This window comes from Strigops habroptila, chromosome 6 (genome assembly GCF_004027225.2).
Source record: "Strigops habroptila isolate Jane chromosome 6, bStrHab1.2.pri, whole genome shotgun sequence".
Classification (NCBI taxonomy): Eukaryota; Metazoa; Chordata; class Aves; order Psittaciformes; family Psittacidae; genus Strigops; species Strigops habroptila.
In genome coordinates this window covers 20,610,307-20,634,079 of record NC_044282.2, presented here as the reverse complement: position 1 = coordinate 20,634,079, position 23,773 = coordinate 20,610,307, and the positions used below count along the sequence as shown (strand labels likewise).

At 40.8% G+C, this 23,773-nt stretch overlaps 2 protein-coding genes across 8 annotated transcripts; one reads left to right on the top strand and one right to left on the bottom strand.

Moving 5' to 3' along the window:
- The first annotated feature begins 1,212 nt into the window (after positions 1–1,212).
- On the top strand, positions 1,213–4,678 carry TSTD3 (thiosulfate sulfurtransferase like domain containing 3). Of its 2 annotated transcripts, none has more exons than XM_030489880.1 (4): positions 1,213–1,475; positions 1,574–1,744; positions 2,020–2,179; positions 3,473–4,678. In XM_030489880.1, exons 1-4 carry the CDS (start codon positions 1,355–1,357, stop codon positions 3,534–3,536), a joined length of 516 nt encoding a protein of 171 aa, XP_030345740.1. In that variant the 5' UTR covers positions 1,213–1,354; the 3' UTR covers positions 3,537–4,678. The 2 variants fall into 2 exon arrangements, with proteins under 2 accessions (XP_030345740.1, XP_030345741.1); XM_030489881.1 differs by having other exon boundaries at positions 1,355–1,424.
- Positions 4,679–6,813: 2,135 nt separating this feature from the next.
- Positions 6,814–23,537, bottom strand: CCNC (cyclin C). 6 transcript variants are annotated; one of them, XM_030489876.1, is made up of 13 exons: positions 23,381–23,503; positions 22,573–22,679; positions 21,058–21,252; positions 18,756–19,064; positions 18,443–18,512; positions 16,876–16,927; positions 15,168–15,223; positions 13,879–13,914; positions 12,255–12,346; positions 11,485–11,552; positions 11,271–11,350; positions 9,215–9,333; positions 6,814–8,556 (listed from the first exon to the last, which is right to left on the bottom strand). In XM_030489876.1, the coding sequence occupies exons 5-13, from the start codon at positions 18,479–18,481 to the stop codon at positions 8,502–8,504; spliced, it is 597 nt and encodes a 198-aa protein (XP_030345736.1). In that variant the 5' UTR covers positions 18,482–18,512; positions 18,756–19,064; positions 21,058–21,252; positions 22,573–22,679; positions 23,381–23,503; the 3' UTR covers positions 6,814–8,501. The 6 variants fall into 6 exon arrangements, with proteins under 6 accessions (XP_030345736.1, XP_030345738.1, XP_030345734.1 ...); XM_030489878.1 differs by having other exon boundaries at positions 18,756–18,840; XM_030489874.1 differs by lacking the exon at positions 21,058–21,252 and having other exon boundaries at positions 18,756–18,840; positions 23,381–23,537.
- Between the last annotated feature and the right edge of the window lie 236 nt (positions 23,538–23,773).

The following is a 23,773-nucleotide window of genomic DNA, read 5'->3' as shown; positions in this document are numbered from 1 at the left end:
ATACGGAGTACTGATTTAAACCATGCTGAGCAGAGGGACCCTCATTTAAACTTAAAACATGCCTTGGCCATGGGACTGGAAGACTGACAGCTTTCAGTCCAAAAGCATATTGAAACTAGGGATGCAGTTATCACCTTTGGACCGCAGCCGTTGTGTCTGCAAGGAGACAGTGGCAAGGGCGAGCGTGGTGCAGGCAAGTGCTGATATCACCTCCTCAGGTGTAACATCGAGGGGTTTTCTTCTGATTACTTTGAGTGGGTTTGGCATCAAAATTCCTCATCCCTGTTCGGTCTCCCAGCCTTTGGTACTTTTAGGCTTCTCAACAGCCTGGCTTGGTTGTGGAAGTCACCTTCCTCACACAAAGCTCAGCTTTTCATAGCTCTGGCAAAATCCAGGCCTTCCCTGAACCAGGGGGATGCCCTGCTGGCCACACGCAATCGTAGAATCCTAGAATAGTTGGGGTTGGGAGAGACCTTCAAAGGTCACCTTGTCCCCAACCTCCTGCAGTGAGCAGGGCATCTTCAACTAGATCAAACTGCCCAGAGCCATATCCAGCCTGGCCTTGAATGTCTCCAGGGATGGTGCATCCACCATCTCTCTGGGCAACCTGTGCCATTGTTCTACCACCCTCATTGTAAAGAATTTATTTCTCACATCCATCCTGAATCTCTCCTCTTTTAGTTTAAAACCATTACCTCTCACCCTGTCACAACAGGCCCTGCTAAATAGTCTCTCTCCATCTCTCTTATAGGCCCCCTTTAAGTACTGAAAGACTCGGAGTCTTATCTTCTCCAGGCTGAACGAGCCCAGCTCTCTAAACCTTTCCTCACAGGAAAGGTGCTCCATCCCGCTGACCATTTTTGCAGCCCTTCTCTGGACCAACAGGTCCATGTCTTTCCTGTACTGGACCTGGACACGGTACTAGAGGTGGGGAATCGCCAGAGCAGACTAGAGGGGCAGGATCACCTCCCTCGACCTGCTGGCCACGCACCTCTGGATGCAGCCCTGCATATGACTGGCGATCGCATGCCAAGATGTAAATTCATCAGATGCGAGTGTGCAAATATTTTATCAACTGCCAGTCAGAAATTGTCAGAAATCTGAGGATTCACAAGAAAGGAAAAAAAAAAAGCCAAACCCAACCCCAAAACCAAACCGACAAAACCCCCACCAATGGAGTTGTTTTTAACCGAGCCTGGCTACCCCGATGCCGCCCCCCGGGCCCTGGAGAAGCTTAGCATCCGATGAAGGCCTCCGGGTCCCCGCCTCTGAGGGGAAGGCGGTGCCGCCCGCCGAGCCGTCTCCCCCTCGCCGCAGGGGCTGCCCGGCGGCCGCCATCTTGGGAGGCGGGCAGATGGGGTTGGGGGGCTGGTGGCGGGCGCTGCGGGCGGCGAGCGGCGGCTGGTGGCCGGCGGCAGCGCCCGGTGAGGCGGGGACGCAGGGGGCGGAGCGGAGCGGCGGCTGGGGGGCCCCGTGTAAGTATGTTAAACATGGGGGGTGACGGGCTTCCTGCCCCGAGAGGCCGGGGCAGCGGGCGCCTGCGGTGGCCTCACGGGCTGCGCCTTTCCGCCAGGTCCCGGGGCCGGAGGAGGCGCCAGCCGCAGCCTCTGCACCGGCGGGGCGCCGAGCCTGTCCTACCAACAGCTCAAAGACTTGAAGAAGACCAGCGTTCTCCACATAGACGTGCGGGAGCGGTGGGAGGTCGACAGATCTGGGAAAATCCCAGCGTCCATCAACATACCGCGTAAGTTATTAACGCTGCTACATGGAGACGTTGGGTGTTGTCAACATACCGTGTAAGTTATTAACATGGCTGTGTGGAGACGTTGGGTGTTCCCCTTTGCTTGTTGATCAAGTCTGGAGACAGGTGGTGGTGGCTGAGGAAAGAGAACCTGTGCTAGACAGTTGTATGTTGTGAGGCTAAACTTTTCCTCAAGAGGAATTGAATTAGAAGCCTTACAGTGTAAGCTTGCCTGTGGATGGAGAATAAAGGAGACTTTTTTTTCCTGTGTTTCCCAGTGGGTGAATTAGTGGAAGCTCTACAAATGGACCCAATGGAGTTCAAGGAACGGTACAATCAAAAGATGCCGTCCAGGTCGGACCCTGTGGTTTTCTCCTGTTTGGCAGGAACAAGAAGTAAACAAGCACTTGGTGTTGCCATGTCTTTGGGTTTCAGCAGGTATGACTTGTGTAAGGATAGGATTAATGTGGCCTTCCCCCATGAGGCAGAATGTTCACCCTTGCCCACTCAGCTGCTTGTTGGCAAGGGTAGAGATTTAAATGTGGAATATAAACAAAACTACTGGTGTTTGAGTTAGACGCCTCCTCTTGTCTCCACCGACCTTTGAAAGACACCGTTGGGTATTCCAGGAAAGTGAATCTTTTTCACTTTTCTTGTGAAACAGCCCCTCGGCGTGTGCCGTGGGTGATGCAATCTCTTGCAAGACCACGCTGCCACTGAAGGGTCCTTCTGGCTCTTAGGGCTCCCTCACTAAGATGTTGCTTCCTTATACAGCTTCATAAGCACTAGTCCTGAGATGCAGGATGATTGGAAAGGTGGAGAACTGCTCACTCTGGTAGAAGTATGATCTTAAATAGCTTATGAAAACACACCCTTTGGTAAATTGCAGTGTTACCTGTACAGTTCACTGTTGACAAAGTACGCCTTCCCTTTCAGTAAAGCGTGGGATTGTTTGCCAGGAGTAAAGCTGTGAAGGCAATGGCTAAAAAGAGAATGAGATTGATAGAGAGTGAAAGCAAAAGCAGCGTTTGGTTGGCAGGACTGTTAAGCCCATGCCAGAAGGTGGCTCGCTGAAGACTGCAGATAAAATTAAAAAATCGGTTGGTTGCTCATGTTTTCGCTGAACTGCAATTTATGAACTGGAATATCCCTGCTAATTTTAGTAAAAAGTACGTAACCATGTTCTTATTTTGTAGATATATTGTTTTAATAAGTGCAGATATCCTCCATTACCTGTTTTTCATGCTGCCTAATGGAAGGAGTTGGTTTTGTGCAGACTTACGTTGGATCTATAGAGCGTGTAGGTTTGGAAGGAATTAAAGATCAGTGTGCTATGCTTGTTTGATGACATCTGAAGTATTCGACATAGTAACATGTAAATTTCCCACTGCAGTGAGTCTGTTCTCTCTTTTTAAAAAGTGAAGTGGCAAACTGTTCCGTTGATCCGTCTGCTGCTGCTTGCTTGATATTTGATGTCTAGCATTGTGCCATTTGGAAAAAAAGAGTTACAGAACACACTGCGTGGCAGCAGGCAGCATTAGAGTACAAGGAATGTCGATCTGGCTCAGTGAAGCTAGGTACAAGTGTATTTGATTGCAGAGAATTTCTGTATGCTTTGGTTTTTTTCTCTGATTTGTTTTGTTTTGGGGTTGGATTTTTTTTACCATGTCCTCTTAGATACTTTTCTCAAGAAGAGTCCTTCTTAACATTGTATCTTCTGTATATTTTCAGAGTTCAGCAATATGCTGGTGGCTTTGAGGACTGGGTAAAACATGAACCTCCAGAGACAAAATGAAGATAATTACCCCAGCCCTTACTTCATCAAGGCTTCAGGATGGTATGTAGGGTTTGGCATTCAAGCTATGTGTGTTCCACTCCCAGAATACAGCCCACTCCTATTTTCTTGTGTAAATGGACATTCACCTTCAAATAGCCATGCATGTCAGCTGCTTCGTTTAAATTGTATTTGAAGATTGTGACATGAACAAATAACACTGAATTTGTTCAACCTTTACGTTGAGCTATGTTTTTTGGTGAAAGTATGTAAAGAAAACTTAAGAGCTTATTATGTTTACTAAGATTTTTGTATGATGTAGTTTGTGGCTGTTTAAAATAATGATGGTAGAATAAACAAACTTACCCTTTCCCACGTAACTGTGGTAGTTTGTTTAGAGCAGTTAAACTGCAGATATTCTAATGGAACTGGGGTAACTTCCCTAAGCACAGATTTATCATACTTCATGTGTAGCTGGAGTTCTAAAATAGTTGCTGTGTTATCAAGGAGTACAAGTAGAGTACAAATGTTTAGGTTTGTACTTACGTGATTGTAAGGCCAAAACATAACTACTGGTCAGAAAACCCAAAGGAAAACTGACCTGATGCTAGAATATTTGCTGTTCAAAATGTTGATTCCTTATTTTAGAAGTGTATAAATTTTTATACGCAGATCTGTTTCCGAGCACAAAATGCTGTAGCATTCAGTTGACAACTTCTCTCAGTGTCAAATGAGAACTCTATATTTGAAGTTACTAGTACAGAGAGGTAATCATTTTAGGCTGGAAAATTTGAGGCATCCAAGGAAGTTACTAAACCCCCTTCCTTCTTTTATGTATGTGAGTTTGCATGTCTTGAACTTTGAAAAACAAGCCAACCCATCCCATCCCCACCTGTAAATTTGCATAGTCATCATTTTAAGGATTTTTTTTTTTGCTTGGTTGTTTTTTTCAGCGCTGTTAGCATTTCAGGGGAACTAGCAAAGGTGAATTGCTTTGGCCTCTAGAAAATTAAAGTCCTAGCACAGAAATTCAGGACTCTGCAGGATTTCTGGAAGAAGGAATTAAAATTTCTGGTCCTGCGCAAATCAGTATTGCAGGTGCTGTGCACTTACCTATAGCTTTTCCATTCTGACAGTGCTGTCTGCATGGTGAGAAGAGGACCTAAAAAAAAAACCACCTCAAGTTTAGAGAACAGAGAAGAAAAAGTAACTAATCTTAATAGAATTTTATTTCTACTAAGTCCATCAGTCTCTCTGCAGTCATTTGTTTCTAGAGAACTGTAGCTGGCCCAGCCAGTGGTGTCAGCTGTGCTGCTGGACAATGTATCTTACAGGGATTTCTGTTCTCTCCAGTAATAATGAAGACCATGTAGTGTAGCTGTCGTAATAGTAAGTAATGAGTGCAGTTTTCTTCAAAGTATCATTGACTTTTTAGTGGTCTTATTGCTATACTTTATTTCCAGTCCATTAAAAAAAACCCTCGAACAACTTAAGAACTGGAATTTAGACCAATTTCCAAAATACTGCTTTAGTTTAACTGATGAATTAATAGGAGTAAGATGAAATTAAAATGCCAGGATGAGTAACGGTGTTACCTTGTGGTCAATTACTGTGGAGTTCTCATTATCTCACTCTGGAAAGGTCTTTCTCAGACTGCGTCAGGAGGAGTGACAGATGCCAACACTTTTGCTGGATTTAGCTAAATCCTATGATTTTGCCTGTTTACCATGACCTGGACTGTCTGTTCCACAGTGCTGTGGGCACACAGTCAAAGGGATGGATGACTGAAGCTCACTGTTGGCTGTATTGTGCCAGGCCTCACCAGGACTAATGATGCCTTTTGCTTTAGAGCATTAAGGTCACACTGGAAATGTTTAGCTAAATGTATAATTAAGCATGCCTAGCTATATTGACCAAGCCACCCGACTTCAGTGTACAGATGAACAAAGCAAGGAGATCTCATCAACTACACTTGGTCACAATTTAATCATAAGTGGCCAATGCTTCTTTTTGTACTTTGTTAAAATTTGCTCAGAATACCTACAACTACATAACCACAAAGAATGAATAACATTGGATCACACCAAGATCTGTCTAGCCCATTATTTTCTGTTTGGCAGCAACCAGTGGTAAATACCTGAGGAAGACGTAAAACAGGGTAAGTGTGTAGTGATACAATCCGCAGATTATTCTTATTTACTACTACGAGTGTTCTCATACTGCCTTCAGGCTTTTTGCATGTCCTGGCCTATTTGGGTATTAGTAAATTATCAACACAACCTCCTAGCAGTCACAGCAGGTGGCACTGGGATTAACTATGAATTGTGAGAAGTCTATCCCTTTGTTGCTTCTCAACTTGCCATGTATTGTTTTCATCGCATGCTCCCGCTTCTTCTGTCAGAAGTGATGAACAGTTGTCACCTTATCAGTCTTCACACCACTTAATATTTTTCTAGACCTCAGCTATCTCTTCTGAGCTGAAGAGTTGTGGGTTTTTTAATAGGAAAGCCACTGTATATCTCTTATTTTCATCATTTTTATTAGTCCTGGTAGATCTAGCTTTATTAATCTTGGTAGCTTTTGCAAAATGCTTCTCAAATTATTTGTATCTTGTCAAAGTTGATGATCCTTTGTGTCTTCGTATGTATCTTCCTTACATGGATATAACTTGCTTTTCAAATGATACTTTTTGAGTTAAGTAACTTATCTGATTAAGCTCAGTTTGCTTCCATTTAGATTTTTCCTCGGGTCTTTGGCATAGATGGCCTGCGTTTGCTTTGAGACTCCACTGTAACCTGTAACCATGTATCTTTGAAGACTTTCAGCTACCTCTCTTTTAATGATACACCTCACTGTCTGGTTGGTAGCAAAGCTACTGAATTCACATCATGTTCCATTTCCTGTTGTTCCAATGTACGTATTTCTTCTTATAACTATCATCACTGTATCCAGTTCTTTTGACGGCACTTCATTGCCTTTCACTGTTTACACTGGAATCAGAGCTGGTAAAACTATCCTCACCTCCCCAGTAGAGAAAATACTTCTATTTACCATCAAGAAGTGCCTGAACTTTTAGCTCTGAGGTTTAGGTCGCACAGGTAATTAAGGTGTGAAGTAAAGTCTGCAAAGGTTCCTGAGCAGCAAGATGACTTGTAGTCACTCCAGACAGAATTCTTAATTAATGGTGTGAAATCTCTTAATTTCAAACCATTAGCTCTCTTAGCAGATTACATGGTATCTGTGAGAAGACTGATGTTTACCTAAAGAAAGGTTCCTGTTAAAGAACTACACACAGCGGTCAAGTTGCATTGATTTATTTCTACTCCCCAAGTCCACATTACAAATAGCACATTTTAGACTTCAAGAAACAGAGGCAAATAGCCAAATTCCATTTCATCAATCAAGTGTCTATAAAAGGTATGGATCAAATGACAACAAAAGTAGCAAAGACCAAGATGTTTGGGCTTGTTTGCCTAATGCTTTACCTTTTAAAATGACCTGAACAGAAATAAATGCTAGTAGCCGAAGGGGCTACATACAACACACTTCAGTTGTATTGGGCTGAATGACCAGCCAATTACAAAGACAGACAGTTACTCACAAAAACTGTTAAGCTTTTTTTTAAGGGGACAGTTTTTGGAACTAAGATGCATCACAGAGCAAGGGCTTTCAAGAATTTCCCTCCAGTATTTCAGACCAGTGACATGTGTTGTTTCAGGGAAAAAAAAAAAAAATTAAAAAGGAGAACAATGTGACTGCACTTTATCATTCAGTTTTGATACTTTTGGTATTATCACTCAAAATTAAGTTGTACAGAACTTAATTAGAAACAAAGTTATCTTAAAAAAAAATCAAGAAATCTGATTAAGGCCAATTCCTGACTTCAGTGGGATATCTGCCTGAGTAAGGAACACAGGATACAGACTTCTGTTTGAAGGAATCTCATTTTCTCCAGCACATAGTTAACCAAGGAATCCCATTTCAGTTATTCTAAAAAGTTGCTCCTAACATCACAATTAAAATTAGCCAGTATGAAGCTCACTGAAAGCTTGAACCTCTTAAATAAACTCTAATGAACCACACAAATTCACACTAACAGTGAAGGCAGACTAACACTGTGTATCTCTTGTACAAAAACAAAATCCACCATAAAAAATGGTAATCATATCCAGATTGGTACTTGATTATGAACTATTCCAATTGTACTATACAGAACACTTACTTGCAAAGAAAAGAAATCATAGTATGTTGGGGTTTTTAATTTGTAACACTTGACATGTTTAAGAAAACTGCAGAATTGCTATACATATTGCACTTCTCTGGTCAGCTGGGCTACTATGCTTCATGGCAAAAACATCCTCCAAGTACATCTACTGAGTAAACAGCTTTTTTCTAATCCAAAAAAAAAAGGAACTGAATTTCTTTCCTGCAGCTTTGATTAAAACTGTAACAATATTCTGTGCAGTCTTTGTTTCTGAAGAATTGCTGTGTTACTTGTTACAGAATCCATATTTATCTTTTAAAAAATCAACAGAACTCAAGGTAATGAATAAATTTAACATACAGTGCACTATCTTCCTTCAGTCACAAACAAAATGAAGACAACACAAGTCATTAATACAGTTACACTTAGGCTTCAGGTTACTGTCGCTTTAAAAATAGTTCAATGGCAAGTTACAATTTCCTCAAAACAAACCAACCCAATAACAAACTACTTGTTTTGAGTGGATGGTGTTAATCTTTTGCAGCTTGGTTTAATGTTTGATTCCTTACACTGAAAAATCTTAGTACATCTGCTCCAGCGTCAGAGAAAATGATGCAGTTTTAGAGAAAAAGCTTTCCAAACGCTTGACACAAACAAGCTATTTATTCTTCAAGTTCTTTGTCAAAGATGTTAATAAAACCTTCTGTCCATTTCATGAACACAGGAAAGATCCCAGGGTGTCTTGAGTCAAAGTGGTCCATAAAGAAATTCTTTGGAATGTCTTAAGATTGGCTATAACTAGAGTTCTGGCTACCATTTGGACCCTGTTCTCCTTCACTGTTTGGAAGAAAAAAACAAAAACATGTCTTCAAAAAGCAGCATCATATTACATTTTTGTCCCTTTTTTTTAATTATTAAAAATACAATATTTTGAAAGTAGTAAAAACCTTTTGAAGGAAAATACTTCCAACATATACACAAATAGGTTAAGATATTCTACTCAGTTTCATTAAAAATGCAAAGGTTATTCTCCGCATGCATAAATAACTTCAGTGTATTTATTGGAATAATAATTTCAATATATCCCCATGCAGCTGCCTGCTGAATCCACTTCTGAAGTCAGCATGTCGAAGTTCACATTACATGAGCATGTGCACAGGAATCTGCATGTGCAGATATTTAAGCAGTGATATTTAATCACAGTAATTAAATACGACATCGAGCAGGCCCAGTTCCAACGGATCTGGCCCAGCATGGAGCCTCGCACTGTGGTTCCTTACATTTGCTAAGCTGTATTGATCACAATCTAATCACGTTAATGCTCTCTGTAAAACAATGTATTCTGCTTCTCACTAGTTCCTGAACAATCAGACTGGCTGTTTGTGATAGAAAGGTCTGCACCATAAAAACATAAGCTATACCTCAAATTAAATATCAATTCATTCTGAATATTCCTGGTTTTCCATGTGAAAGGCATATTAAGGAAGTACAGTACCTGTTTGGAGGTGGTTTTGGTTTAGGCATTTTACTAAGAATAGTAGCCATCTCTTTCCTCTCATCAAAGTTCTTCCACTGCTCATACAGCTTCAGAATAACCCTGATTATTTCTAAAATCTGATTAGAAAGAAAAGAGATCCTAAGGTCAGACACAATAATGATTTTATCTTTGTCATAGTCAGTTTAAGTGTGCAATTAATTAAATATGCCCTGAACTGAAATTAAGCAGCACAATTTTCATATTACAAACAGAGCTGTCTCATATTTAATCTGGGCTCGCAATCAACCATTTCTATAATTAGTTTTTGATTTACTTTTGAAAAGAAGCCTGAACACAATACTTTCCCTCCCATTCAACTGTATATACCACTTCTCCCCTGCAAGCTAAACAGCTTTTTATTTATGTATTTGCAGCTACTGCCACAGTTTACAACTGTGCTACAGGGAAAACGCAGACACCTGGCAGCATGACCGCAGCTAGACGACAATGGATTACCAATACAGTAACTGATGGCTAGAAATGTTCTACGCACATCAGAGGGACAGTGTAGGAAAAGCAAAAAGCCCAAAACCACAAAACATTAGTCTGAATTCTCTCCTTCCAAGAAATAGAGAGTCGAGGAGTGTCTAAATACTTCTTATTCTCAGAATATTCTCTCTTCTGGTTATTTTACTCTTATATACGTATAATAAGATTAGTTGAAATTTCTTATTCCACTTCTGGAACCATAAGCATTCGCTACCAGTTTGGACATTTGCTGTTACTGAACCTCAACTACTTTTATTTCCTATTAAATTTCTAATGCAATATTCTATATAAAAGGTGGGCAATGTTTGATTCATAGTTTGATGAATCATTCTCTAATTTAATAAAGTCGACTTCTTTCTTCTTTTTAATACACAGACTTTGATTATATATCCTTGAAACAAAAGTCATAGTTGGCTAAAAGGTCCATGGTGTTAATGTAAAAAAAATCAAGCTTATATTGTATCACTGGCATGAGAACCAAGACATGTAAACATTCAAACATGTTCAATACCAAGCTTATGGTAACCTTATCTGTCAAATGTAGGTTGGTTCTCCTCTGCTGCCAGTTTATTGTCACCCTGCTTTTACATGCATGACAGCATAATTCAGAGAGAGGTCTTGGTGCAGCTCAGCTTCTACACTGTGCTTAAATTTAAAGACAAATCCTGGAATAAAAATACAATGCCAGGATACTATCAGTGGGCTAAAGGGCAGTACTGAGGGCACAGAGGGCAATGGTGTGTTTCATCCATAATATGCTGTTTAATTCCAGACACTTTCAAAAAAGGAAGACTGAAAATTACGTGCCAAGTGAAACAGCATGATAAGGAGCACGAGTACTAAGCAAGCTCCAGCTTGCTTGCTGGAGCTAAACAAAGATTAAAGGAGTCAACCTAAAAACTGAAAGGAACTAGTGAAGATGAAGAACATTACTGGTATGAGAACAACTGCGCCTTGGAACCTGATAAATTTAAGAAGGGGATTATTTGACACAGAATTTGCAATAGCAGGGAACTCAACTGAATGATCTTGGTGTCCCCCTGTTTAACATTGACTGAAGTCATTGTCCTGGTCATCCTGAAAGCGTTAGGAATGTTTTACATTCTGCTATAGTACGCACATTTATAGGGAGAAAATGAGAACAGCATGTAGGCATGATGCTGAAAGGTGAATCAGAAAATCACATGCACTAGAATTTGAAAGTCAAACTCATGCTGGCAATCTTGGATGATTAAAAACATAGGGAATTCTTTTTCTGGAAAAAAATGCAAAGGATATTTGGTTTATATTTCCATCTGAAAATGGTAACACAATCTTACAATGGTTCTGTTCGGACTTTCAAAGAAAGGGTGATAACCAAATGACCTGACATTGTCTCCTTCCCTAAGACATCTACCTAATTTCAACAGCACCTAACATATGATCACTGAATGAAGTTCAAATCAGTACCGCAGACATGTAAGACAGTAGTTTTATAACCATGACTACCACTTCTGGTCAGTCCATAACAGGTGGCAGGAATTACCTTTTCCATATCAACAGACAGCTCAGCAAACCATTGCCTTGCATCCTTCTGCTGGACAACACAGGCCACGTGTAGGCAAGCTGCAAAGATCAGGTGACACAGATATTGAACAAAGATCCACTCTTTTTATGGTTAGAAGCATTCTATGTTTTATAAACAGCACATGGAATACATCAATTTGAACATGACAAGAGACATTATGTCTGTTACTTACCTAGAGCTATCATGAAAGGAGGGTACAGCAGACAAAGATCAGTTCTATATGTGTCATTCACTATCCTCCTGCGCAAGAAAGAACTTTTAAGTATTGTCCTATTCACCGTTAGACTTATGATTTCAAAAGCTGCTGCCAGTTTATACATATTTTGCCAGTTCCTCAGATGGTAGAAGCCGTGAGGCTGCAGGGCAAAACAGCAAGGGAACAGATCTCTTCCCTTGTAAAAATCTCTAAAGCCTTTCACTTTTTTCCTTGTAGTCACAGCAGAAGTTTATTCGGAAGCACTATTATAGTGCCATAAATGTCCTCCTGCAGAGGACACTGACATACACCATAAAATAATTATCCATGTTTCACAAATAAATAAGAGCAAAGGTAGTATTTTCACTGTCTTTCTGTATTTGAGAAATAGTTCAAGAATGAGAGTTCTGCTAACACAGCTGTAAACCCCTATATACTGCTTCTACCTTCTATGACAAGATACAACAGAAAGCCAACACTGATACAAAAAGATTACTCATAGTCACCATTCAGTAGTGTAAAAAACTGTGCTATTAGATCTAGTCTAAAAATAAATATTAGACCACAGTGAAGTAAAATAACTTCAGGGCTAAAGACAGAATAAGCTAAGTCAGGTTAACTAGGGCACCATTCACATTCAAATACAGCTAAGCCTGCTTTTGCTTAACCACCTTTGAAACGTAACTTTTAAAACACTTGCTTTCTTGCTGAAAGGAGGCACTATTGTTAATCATTGTCTTCATTACCATGCGAGAGGTAGCAGCATGTCTTCTTGGCCCATATCTTGCACATATTGGAGCAAAGGTCTATAAGGATGATATACTATCAAACAGCAGTCCTAGGAAAAATGTCAACGGGATGAAAGTTAGGTTACAATGCAGAACGTGTTGTCAGTTCATGTTAAAACCATTTGGTTTACAAGTCAATTACTGATTTTTTTTTTTTTAAGTAGCATTCTGACACCTAACCCTGCTCTAATGAGGGCAGAGCTCTCTCTAGAATACCATTACATAGCATGGTTGCCAGTCTGTCAACGTCTTTCCCCGAAGAGACAGAGAAAGCCACATCTGCAGCACACTGAAACCTCATTTGCTTACAAACCCGTAATTCCCACTCGGATATACAAAACACTGCCAGAAAACAGTCTGTCACTAAATACCATACATGGAAAGCATGCCAAAATAATTGACACTGGTTTGGAAAGAAAGAAAGAAAAGAAAAAAATCCACTGCTCTCAAATCCCCTCTTTTCAGGCCCAGGATGGTGTAAACAAGAAAGAGTAACCCTCTTGCAGAAAGCAGCCAACTATATACTGAAGGAATACTACACGGCAAAGCCACGTTAAGTTACATGTGCTGAACACTGAAGTGAGACAGTTATTACACATACTATATATTACATAGCATACTGGAAAAAAATAAGTTAATTCCCAAAATCTTGCTTCTTGTAAACACAGTTAGTTGTATAAAATTCATGTATACAAAACTCAAGAGTTACTGCCACGTATAGCAGAGGTATCTAGGACTAAATCTGAACAGGTTATCTAAAAAGGGGTTATAACAACTCTAGGCACAAACAAAAACTTTTGATACAGCTTCCTCTGTGTCCTGTTCCCAAAACATATCCTTTCCTGGTTGCTGCCTAACTCGCCAGACTCCTCCCTGGCTTCTCTCTCCTCTTCTCTGCACTTGCACTTGAGCAGAACTACTCTAGTAGAGCAAGCTCGGTGCCTATAGGCAGAAACTGAGCACCACTTTACCTAAGCCCCCTAAGAAGCCTGGGCTGCATCCTTTCAGCTGCCCTACAAAATGCAGAAAACATTGCTCCAGGTTCTTCCAGGCAAAAAGAAAAAGGCACAGAAAGAATACAGTTCTTTATGCTCTTGACAGGCTATTCATCTGGGGAAATAAGGACACTGACATCCTAGTCTTTGCATCAGGACTTACACACAATTACCTTTCTTTTAAAAACAGAAACAGTTCTGGAAACAGAACTTTTATTTTACCCTTCCCAACAGTGCTCTAACCACTAGAGGATGCAGAGCCACAGACGCTCCTCCTGGCCCCACTGCTCCTACAATGTGCCCTCTTTCTGTTAAGTCCAGCTTCAACACAAGGAAGTGAGAATGCCCTCACTCAGCCTAGATGACAGCACAGTAATTATGGTACTTTGCTGAAAGTGTTAATGCCAGACCTGCATGGGCATAGTTCTATGGGGGGGGGGAAGTGTAAAAGTGGGGGGGGGAAGGAATACAGCATAATGCATATTTCATAGCACAAAATTCAAAATATTCTTCATCAGAAAAAAGTAAACTGAGGCAACAGTAAAAAAAAAAAAAAAAAGGCAAGCCACCAGAAAACCCCCACTTACCATTAATTCTAAGAGATAGAATTCACATTCTAGTATCTGCAAAGAAAATCACAGTTAAACAGCAGCAAGTTTCAGACAGCAGAAAGAATAAACCACCATCCAGTTTAACATCGTGATTGCACAAGAATCTCAATACACATTTCCAACAGTCCTAAATGCATTTCATCTAAAACTACAAAACGAAACAAAAATCAAACTACTATTAGCAATTGCCTTACCACCATTGTAACTTAACTCGTCATAATAACAATGCATTTAAACATTTTGGATCAACTTTACTAGGAGAGACTACCTCATTGGCAGTACTTGTCTGATTTGTTCCAACACTTGGCAGCAGCAATTATTCCCAGTGTATTAACAATTAACAGCAACAGAGAAATCCTTTTGTAGAATTAAAGCCTCTTCAATAGACCACTAACATGCCAAATGGCCTTCTAAAGTATTTTCAGATTTAATTTCATAAGAAATATTCTGTCCAATTGTAGTAATTAAATCAGCTCTTATTTTCCATAGATAGTGAAGTATTAGTGACACCACGGAAAAGAGTGGATTGCTTTGGCTATAGGAAAGCGATACTCCGAAATATATTTCCATTTGCCTTTATCTGTAAAATAGCAGTGTACTTTTACTGCAAAGTCGTAGATATTTTATATTGTTGATATATCATTTGGTGAAAAGCCAATCAACAAAAAAGTAGTATTTGTCACAGTTGATCAAAAAATAATTAGATCTGGTTTAACATTGAAAATATTCCAGCACAGGTCAAAACTGGTTTCAAGAAAAACAACAAAAATTCTTAGCATTGTGGCCAAGAATGCCTTGAAACCCCCTGATAAACCTGAATCTTAAATAATAAATAAAAATATTTTTCAAAGCCATTACATTTTACAGGCAAAACCAAAACTGCTTTCTGTAAGCCAACTGCTCCGCTGTGCAAGCTTGGAAGCATCCCAGGTGCAAGGGCTATTTACTTTCCCTGCAGCAATGTATTTGTAAACAAGAACATTCAAAAAAGAGCTAAAAAAATCTCTCTTATCATCATACTACATTACTATTTCAGTAATACATATATTATAGCATTCCTGTCAAGAATTTAAGGAAAGGAGGTTATATAAGATTTATTACTTTTAAAGGCAACTTTGCCAAAAATTTATCCAAAACTCATTATGAGCAACCTGACACGAGTATGAAAATATTTCTTTCTTAGAATTTAAAAGATAGGATTTCCTGCTACAATTATTTGTCTTTTAATTTATTTGATCAAACTGTATTTTGAACAAAATACTTACATGGTTCATCCTATAAGGAAACTCCTTCGGAAAGGCATACGAAAACCTAGTTTTCACTATGGTAAAGAGAAATCAGTATGTTAAAAATTATGTAATTAATACTTTTACTTCTTTCCCTTTCTGTTAATTCATCTGTATATAGCCCTTCAAATCCGTTTGGCAGCACAACTACTTGCAGTATAAAAGTTTTTATTTGAAGGAGAAAAGTTAATTTATAAGATTAAAGATCCTGAAAAGGAAAAAGCAACACACCTGAAACCTAGATTTGCACAGGTACTCAGCCAGACACTTGTCTGCTGCTTTGGGCACTGTTAAATCTTCTGGTTAACCACCACCAACTAGCTTATGGGCACCTAACTTTCCATGAGATATCATTCACAGAACTATCTACCTACTGATGTCACTCCAAATCTGGTGATCCCTTCAGGATCTCAGTTCCAACACCAAATCCAAACGAGATTTTCACGTGATGTTTTTTACACGGGCTTGATCCTCCAACATGCAAGATTTTAAACGACATCATGGTCCCCACTTCCATGAAATGAAGAGTATTTCAGAGTAGGCAGAGCTAGAATAACTGTGGGGGGAATCTTCTACAGGATTCTGATACCTGGGATTTTCAGAAACAGCACAGCTCAAGAGCAGATGTCCCAAGTAAAATCAGCTATTGCATATTTACCAAAATCCATCTAACTTTCTCACTGATGCATCAAAACTGCCACATAGATCTGTGCTTTGAGATGCTAATGATGTAAAAACCCAGCAAATCTTATTGCTAAATCCAGTACTGGTCTTGGTTATGCTGGCACTGAAGATGTGTTTCAGTCCCTGGTGGTGGAACTGTCATATGGCCAGCCCCATGGACTGATATACTTACTGCATGTGGAGGCTACAGATACAGCCAGTCACCTGTCCCCTCAACGGCTAAGAGGGATTTCAAAAGCACTGACCTACATTTTGAAGAGCACAGCCAGGAATTGTCTATTGAGAGCAGCTGGACCTTCTGGGTCAAATTATAACATTCAGTTAAGGAAGCCATCACTTTAAGACCTTGATGGATAAGATGCAAGTTACAGAAACTGGGAAATATAAGGTGAGTGGGGAAGATAGAGAATTAAGTAACTACAGTATGATTTTATTGCATTTATTTGTGAACAATACATTAGTTATAAAATGTACTTTCATAAATAAGTATCATGTGCAAAGACTAATTTTATGATGGGGGAGAAAGGAGGGGAAAGGATTAAAAAAAAAAAAAAAAAACCCCAAGGAGGTATACAGCCTTCCAATAATTCTGAAAACAGGTACTTCCATGAAGCCATATATTTTATAAAGCAGACAAATAAAGCCCTAAGTTTCCAATTCTATCTTTTGAGTAGTTCAGAATTCAATTTACTACTTAAGACTGTTTATAAACCTCAATAGTTTCATTTTATTACTTTGGTTTTATTTATGCTTGGCATAAGTTCCAACCAGAATCAACCAAAACTAATACAGAAAAGACCCGTCTGCTTCTGTATTTAGAAACAGAAGTTATTTATTCTAAATGGCTTTAACTGGCTTCTAGAAGTCAAGACACAAGCCCCGCCATGACATGATAAAAAGCCACCTTTTAACAGCAAGCAAACATAAAAAACCCACAAAGAAAATGTCAGATCTCCCTATAGAGGTACCTAACCACAGAGTAATGTAAATCACTGATACTTACATACAGAAGTAGCAGCAGAAATCAACCTTGTATTTGAAACAACACCAAATTCCTGAAGAAAAAGAATGATAAACGATGTGAACCACCTGAAATACCATATACTCGCACTGTTATCAAATTAAAATAACAGCTTCTTACTAAACTGGGCTTCTTTTACGCAGTATTTCTTTCCCCCCACACACCCCTTTTTCTTTCTTTTTTTTTTTAAAGTGAAGAGGGTAAACTCTTAGGTAGAGAGTTTTTTCATCAATTAGTTACTTTGTTGTTTGAGTTGTGAGGAATAGTAAACATTTATGAAAGGTACTAAAGCCACAAAAGCTCAGTTTGCTAACACTCTACATATAAAATAGACAAGAGGGCTTCAAGAAAGTATGCTGCTTTTCCTTAACCCACTTGGGAGAGAAAACTACCTTTAGAAACCTATCTTTAACTACCTTTTTTATTATGTTTCCATTAAGCCTTAGCTGCTCTGCTGAGACAGTCAGCAAGCTGAAAATTTTCTGATATGGTGTTCTTCCGGAGAAGTGTATAATTACTGGTACAGTAATGATACTGATACATTCCAGAGAAGTGAATCATTACTGCGAAAGTTGCCCTCTAGAGTTGCAGAAACTTTAGCATAGGGAAGGCTGCACAGACTTCTAGTATTTGTTCTAAAATATAAGGTACATCTATATGTATACACTCTATGTCTGTACTTTCATGAAAGCTTTAAATACTCTCTCCAATACTCTGTCTTTCTCTTCCAAACACTGAAAGGTATCACAGCATTTGTACAGACAACAGCACCACATGCAGACACTGGTTTAGCAGGACTGCTTCTACCGTGACTAGGTATTTGAGTTCCTCCTGTAAAATTCATTTGCATTGACATATCACAAACTGGCCACTGTGATTTTTTTATTCCATTACGTAGACACTTCTCAAACAGCTGAAAAACTTCCTGCATTACAGAGGATTAAGAGCAGTGCCCAGGTGATGCTAACTCTTGGCCACATTCAAAGTGGACTTCTAATGGTGGAGGCGTGGAGCCTTCTCAACCCTAATGGGTCAGTTCCTTACAGTAATTTCTCAAAGATGACGTATGAGCTACAATATACTTTTAATTCAAGTAATGAAAGTGTGGTAAACTCTGATAATTCCTCACTATATGAAAGGGAAAAGGGTAATTAGGAAAAAATTTCAAATTAGGTTTTAAAGTTTGAGTAAACATAAATAAGGAAAAACACACCAGAGAGGAGACACTGCACAATTTGAGATATTTGAGTATGTAAATATGTAAACACTGTATCACAGTGAAACAGCCATTTAAAATACTCCTTCCAATTTTCAGAGGTCCTTCAGGGTTAGTAGTTCAGACAAAATTGAAAGATCAAATACTAAATAACATGTTTGAAGGCTTTCTCCATCTCCTTTTCTCAAATGCTATAGAAATCTATACAAAAAAAAAAAGAGAAGGTTTCAAACCCCAAAGCATGAAGAATGACAAAAAATTTACAAGTTCTAAACGTTTTCTCTCTCTCATACATCACATAATTTTACATTAAAAAATTGTAATACTTCATACCTCTACTTTGGATGCCAAAAACACACACGTAGGAGCCATTAATACTGGATCTATACTTTTTAGGGAATATCTGAAATGTTATAACAAAATTATAATATGTTGTTTCATACACGTAGAACGATTAATCTATTAAGAGCACCACACTTCCTTTTGAAAAAGCAAAGCTTAAGTTAACTTCATTAGCATAAAAGTTTTATACCATCCAGAAAACAAAAATGGCACTGGTTTTAATACAGAACTGCATTTTAAAAGGGCTACCAAAATGTGCCTAGCAAATGTTTTATTCTCGTACCATCATAGTAAACAGTCCTACCTGGCATAGAATCTCTTGAAGTAGACTGTAGCAGTGGCAATAACTTGTTGTCTTAATTTAAGATGTTCACCTAAAGCCTGGATAACTTAAAAAAAAAAAAAATGAACAGAAGCTTGAGTTGAGTTTTCACAATAATTTGACACCAAATAGCACAGGATCTCAAAACACGACTAGTGCTGGGGATTCTAAGGAGCAGCAGCAGTCTTCTCCCTCAGTTCAGATACGTAGTTCTGGTGAGATAATGCGTTCCTGTAAACCTACAGACCTGCAGGAGAAGCAGCAGCACTGCATCCTGAAGCTTGTGGACACCTTTGAAAAGGGAAAAGTAACTTCATTGTGTACAAAGTGAGTACAATCTTTAAGAAGATGACAACGCAAATCTCAGAGGGGTAAAGCTTGAGTATTCCATTTTAGAGCAAAACAAAATCAAACACTTAAAATATAAGTCTACGGCTTTTCAGTGCCATGCAAAATGATGTTTTGGGTTCCGGGTTTTTTTTTTTTTTTTCAAACAACTAAAGCTGCCAACACAAACATGGTCATTAAATTTGGCAGAGGCAGCAGGTGTTAAAAAAATGACATATTTAGTCCAAGGAGAGGGGGTGGGAGACCAGAGGATGCAGTCAGCTGCTCCATCACGGTGGTCCTCTGCCAGTTGGCCGAGAAACAACCCTGGTGTCATCTGTGCAGGTAGCTCTTGTTTGGCCTCCCAGGCAAAGTAAAGGTGCCAATCAAATTAGATGCATCAAGCTGGGATTAAGAGCAGTGGTTGGATATAGAGAATGGCACAGTGAAACATAAGGTTATTACTTGTTATTTTTCCCATACTTCTTTGCAGCCATTATTCTGAGCAAGGCTTGGCTATGTTAAGACTCCCTCTTCTTTTTCCCTCCCTCACCAGAAATGTCCAAACCAACAATTTAAAATACACTGAAGCATACATTTAGAATATATACCACAATATCAAGATAGTGACCACTAACAGGAAAAGCAAACAATTCTGTTATCAGTCATCACTGAATTCTCAGTCACTACTTAAGCACCCCAGTCTAGATTTTTTTTCCCTATGCTCTTATCCCATACCCCTTGGGAACAGTCAGGGTGCACCCTACTCTCACTTCTAATGAGCATCACAGCATTTTAAAACATGCAAATATCAAGGGCGTTGTTGGCTAGAGAAGGGCGGAAGTAGGAAATAAAGCAGAAAACCACCCTGAACAGCACGGATGATTGGCAACTTTTTTTTCCCCCTACAGGAAAAGGTAACTAATTTGACACCCACTACGATTACCCGAAGCAACATTAAGTCCTTGTCCACGTCAGATCATTCCTTTCCTAAATAGAACACCACCAAATTGAGACTAGCTTGCCAGTGACAGTAAGACAAGCAATACTGCCAGAACGGAGGCTAAGCGTAGTATGCAGTGTCTCTACAAATATTAAAATATTTATCTGCATACCTTGGGAGGTTTGAAAGGATTTTTCTCTTTCATTTGACCATGGGGCTACAAAGCTGTCCTGCTACTAGGGCATCAGGAAAAAATCAAATATTCAGCTAAACAGAATTCTCCAAATATGTTTCTTACTCCCATGGGATTTTCAGGAACGGTTAGGCCATCTGCTGTCAGAGAAAAATCAAGTGTGGTTTAGGGAAAAAAAATGGACAAGAGCCTAGAGAGACTTAATGAAATGGAAGCTTGTATATGCTGAGAAAAGGTCCAGTACTTGTAGTTAATTTTTAAATTATTTTAAATGAAACTACTGGATTATTTATTCCCTTCTGTTTACAATATAAGTGGTTTGGGGGGGGTGTTAATAAAAATTATTTAAAATCTGAATATCTTGAGTAGCCTGTAACACAAACATTACAGTTTCTGCCCTAAACCAGAACAGGGAATCAATTAATGTGCTTTTCAACCAAAAACTCTATTAAGACTTGGTGGTCCAAAGAGAGAAATCAACGTCAGTTTCCCTTTTTGAACTATTTTAGAAGATGACAGTTTTCCTTCTTTAGAGTATTAACATTCTGAATAGTCGTGCATGGCCACACAATCAGTTGGTGATCTATTGCACTTGTTTTCCAAAGAGAAGGCAGCAGGAAACTGCCTCTCTCCAGGAAATTTTTTGGTTGCTTTAGGGAACAACCATGTCTTGGGCAGACACACAATGAATGTGACAAGCCATGCCCAAGACTCATATCCCTACTCAGGTTAACGCAAGAGGTGGGAGAGAAGAGGGGGAGGCTCTATGAACCCAAAGCAGGGTCCTATTCAGAGGCAGGTGTTGATAATACAACACATACCAAGGGCATGAAGATGGCAAGCTCTGCCCGAGTACACAGCAGCCCCTGTCCATCCTCCCTGTGACAGTGGCTCACTTTGCTACCGAAGGGTTGAAAGCCCAGCACCACTCTCCTCCGTGGTAGGCTGTGTTCACACATGCACACAGGAGATGCTGGCAGAGCTGTTCTCCAGCTGCCACAGGTCGCACGCTGCACCTTCAGGGGAGGCAAGGAGTGCCAAGAAAAAGAAGCCTGAGAACCACAAACTGAAACCAACTTTTCTACCTTATAAACCTATGTTTACTCAAGAAAAATACTGAAATGAAACATTTTTAAGCCTATGTTGTAATTCAAATTAAAACTAGTGAAAATTAGCATAGAAATACAGTTTTAAAAGTATCAGTACCCCGTTTTCTCTTTTTTGCATTATGAAGCTATGACACTTTGTTTTAAACTCAAGGAATTTCAGGAATTGATCAAATAGGTAAATCATTGCTTGATTTCCTGGTGCTGTATAAGTGATAACACAGATGTATCCACAGCAATCAGATTCGCAGCATACACAATTATTACAAAAATAGCTATGCTAAGAGAGAAGCTGGGGTAAGTATCTTTCACAGATATCATTCCAGCACTGACATAATATCTTTCAGCAGCTTTGGGAAAGCCACTTAACTTCTCTGGCTCAAGTCCAGCCAGATAGCATTCTCTACTTTAAGACTGCTGTGAAAAAATATTTAAAGAGCTATCTGCAAACAAATTGCTCCTTTGCAATATCCTTGCTTAGGGAGTAGTTTGTTTGGGGTTTTTTTTAATGCCGAACAATTGCACAGAAAAGAGTTTAAGTGCCTGCGTAATCTGAAATGCTCTAGTGCGACGGTTCATATGGTTAAATGCTTTGCAGGACTAAGTAAGTCTTAGATAACTTCACAGGCAAGCCCCAAACACTGTGAGAGAACAGGCTGCCTGCCAGCAGCTCCTGGAAACTTGTAGACAACTTGAGAGCCACCCAGTGCTAGGGAATGAGTCACAAGGCAAGACACAGGCTGTGGTGCAGGTTTCAAAGAACATAACTGAGCACTAGTAACAAGTTTCCAAGCGTTGCTGTTCAACAGGACTGCACAGATCAGACAAAATACTTACCACAGCTTAATGGCCCACCAAAAGCCCGATCTGAGTATTACTGTTTACATTAAGCCCTTATTATACTAGCTTAGCAGCTTCTCCTTGCTTCTCCTTTTTGGTTAAGGACCTCTTGAAAATAAGAGGTACTAAATGTACAAATGCGATTTGTCCCGTGACATGTTATAACATTATATATGCAGCTAGCTTGCCTGTAGGTTCTCCTGAATTGTGTTAATACTACGAACAAATGACAATGTTATTGATATTCAGGTTCTTTGTTAAAACAGGCTGTGAAAGCGTGTGTAGTATCACAATGAAAACATTACATTCTCTAAGCAATTCAAACTTGCATTTAGACGTGTCAGACACTGAACAAATTTTGCAGCAGAAATAAAAATAAAACAGTTTTACCATTAGTAAAAAATATCTGCAGCTTCCAATATTCTTCTTCAGTCAGAAATTTCAAGTCTTTCTGGCGTTCCTTCAATAGATCTTGTTTATCCAAAATCCATTGTAAACTAAAGGAAGGTAAAATAATGTCAGCAACTCTTTGTCAAGATTATACTGTCTACTGTATAAACAGACTACAGATCGAGGCTCAGGTCTGACGGGCTAGTGACCTTTAACTAAGCCACATACAACCCTCTCAAGCCAGCGTTCACTACAGGTTTTCAAAGTCAGACACTGAAAAAGCACTAACCAGCAGGGACCAGGATTAGCCTTTACCTACAGCAAACTAAACTGGCTTTACAGACCTTACACACTGCCACTCACCAGCAAGCTTTACGTTATATTTAGCACTTCACGGGCACCCATTTAAACCTCGACGCGCTCACCACGAGGTGCGTTAACGCAGCCCGGCTGTGGCTGCCCCGCCGCCGACCCTAAATATATCCCACCACAGGGACCGCGGCTGCCCACACTGGGCCGCCCGAGACCCGGGCACGGCCCCGGGACGCGACTCCCCTCCCGGAGAGCCCGGACACTTTGAAGCCGCGGCGAAGCGAGGCCACGGTAGCCGGGCTCCCGGCAGGGCTCCGCGCCGAGCAGGCCCCACCGCCGCCGGGACCCGCGGCCCAGCGCCGGGCCGCTCCCCTCGCCCTCGCCGGGCCTCCGGCGGCGCCCTGCCCCGCGCCCCCGGCCCGGCAATGAATGGACAAAGCGCGGCGGCGGCCCCGGCAGCCCCCCCCCGCCCGCACCCCGCGGCCGCGGCACCCACTAGTGCGAGCTCTGCCAGAAGTTCCCGGCCATGGGGAGCGGAGCTGAGGAGCGGGAGGAGGCGCCCGGGCCCTCGATGCCCCGGCCCCGCCGCGCCAGCGCCGCCGCCCCCGCGCCGGCAGCAGGAAGGAGGCGGCCGCCGCCACCGCCCCGCGCCCGCCGCCGCCGGCCGGCAACACGCGGCACGGGGAACCGTTCCCCTGCGCGCGGGTTCCGCCGGCTCCGGCAGGCCCCGCTGCGGCGGTCGGGCCCCCGACCACAGCCTCCCGCTGCGGGGCGGGGAGCGAGGGCACCGGGCACACACCGGGCATACACCGGGCTGCCGCAGGTCCCGCCAGGGCTTTCCTGCGCCGTGCCCGCTTCATGCAGACTCGGAGCCGTTTGGGCTGGAAGG

What these genes read in the sequence shown, in the direction of transcription:
- TSTD3 (XM_030489880.1), top strand. Translation starts at nt 1,355, where the DNA reads ATGGGGTTGGGGGGCTGGTGGCGGGCGCTGCGGGCGGCGAGCGGCGGC. An exon ending in CGGCGGCTGGGGGGCCCCGT is followed by an intron (nt 1,476 to 1,573) that starts GTAAGTATGTTA and finishes CCTTTCCGCCAG; the next exon opens with GTCCCGGGGCCGGAGGAGGC. An exon ending in AGCGTCCATCAACATACCGC is followed by an intron (nt 1,745 to 2,019) that starts GTAAGTTATTAA and finishes TGTGTTTCCCAG; the next exon opens with TGGGTGAATTAGTGGAAGCT.
- CCNC (XM_030489874.1), bottom strand. Translation starts at nt 23,412, where the DNA reads ATGGCCGGGAACTTCTGGCAGAGCTCGCACTA. An exon ending in TTCTGGCAGAGCTCGCACTA is followed by an intron (nt 22,680 to 23,380) that starts GTGGGTGCCGCG and finishes ACCTTCCTTTAG; the next exon opens with TTTACAATGGATTTTGGATA. An exon ending in TTCTGCTGCTACTTCTGTAT is followed by an intron (nt 15,224 to 16,875) that starts GTAAGTATCAGT and finishes TCTTTACCATAG; the next exon opens with TGAAAACTAGGTTTTCGTAT.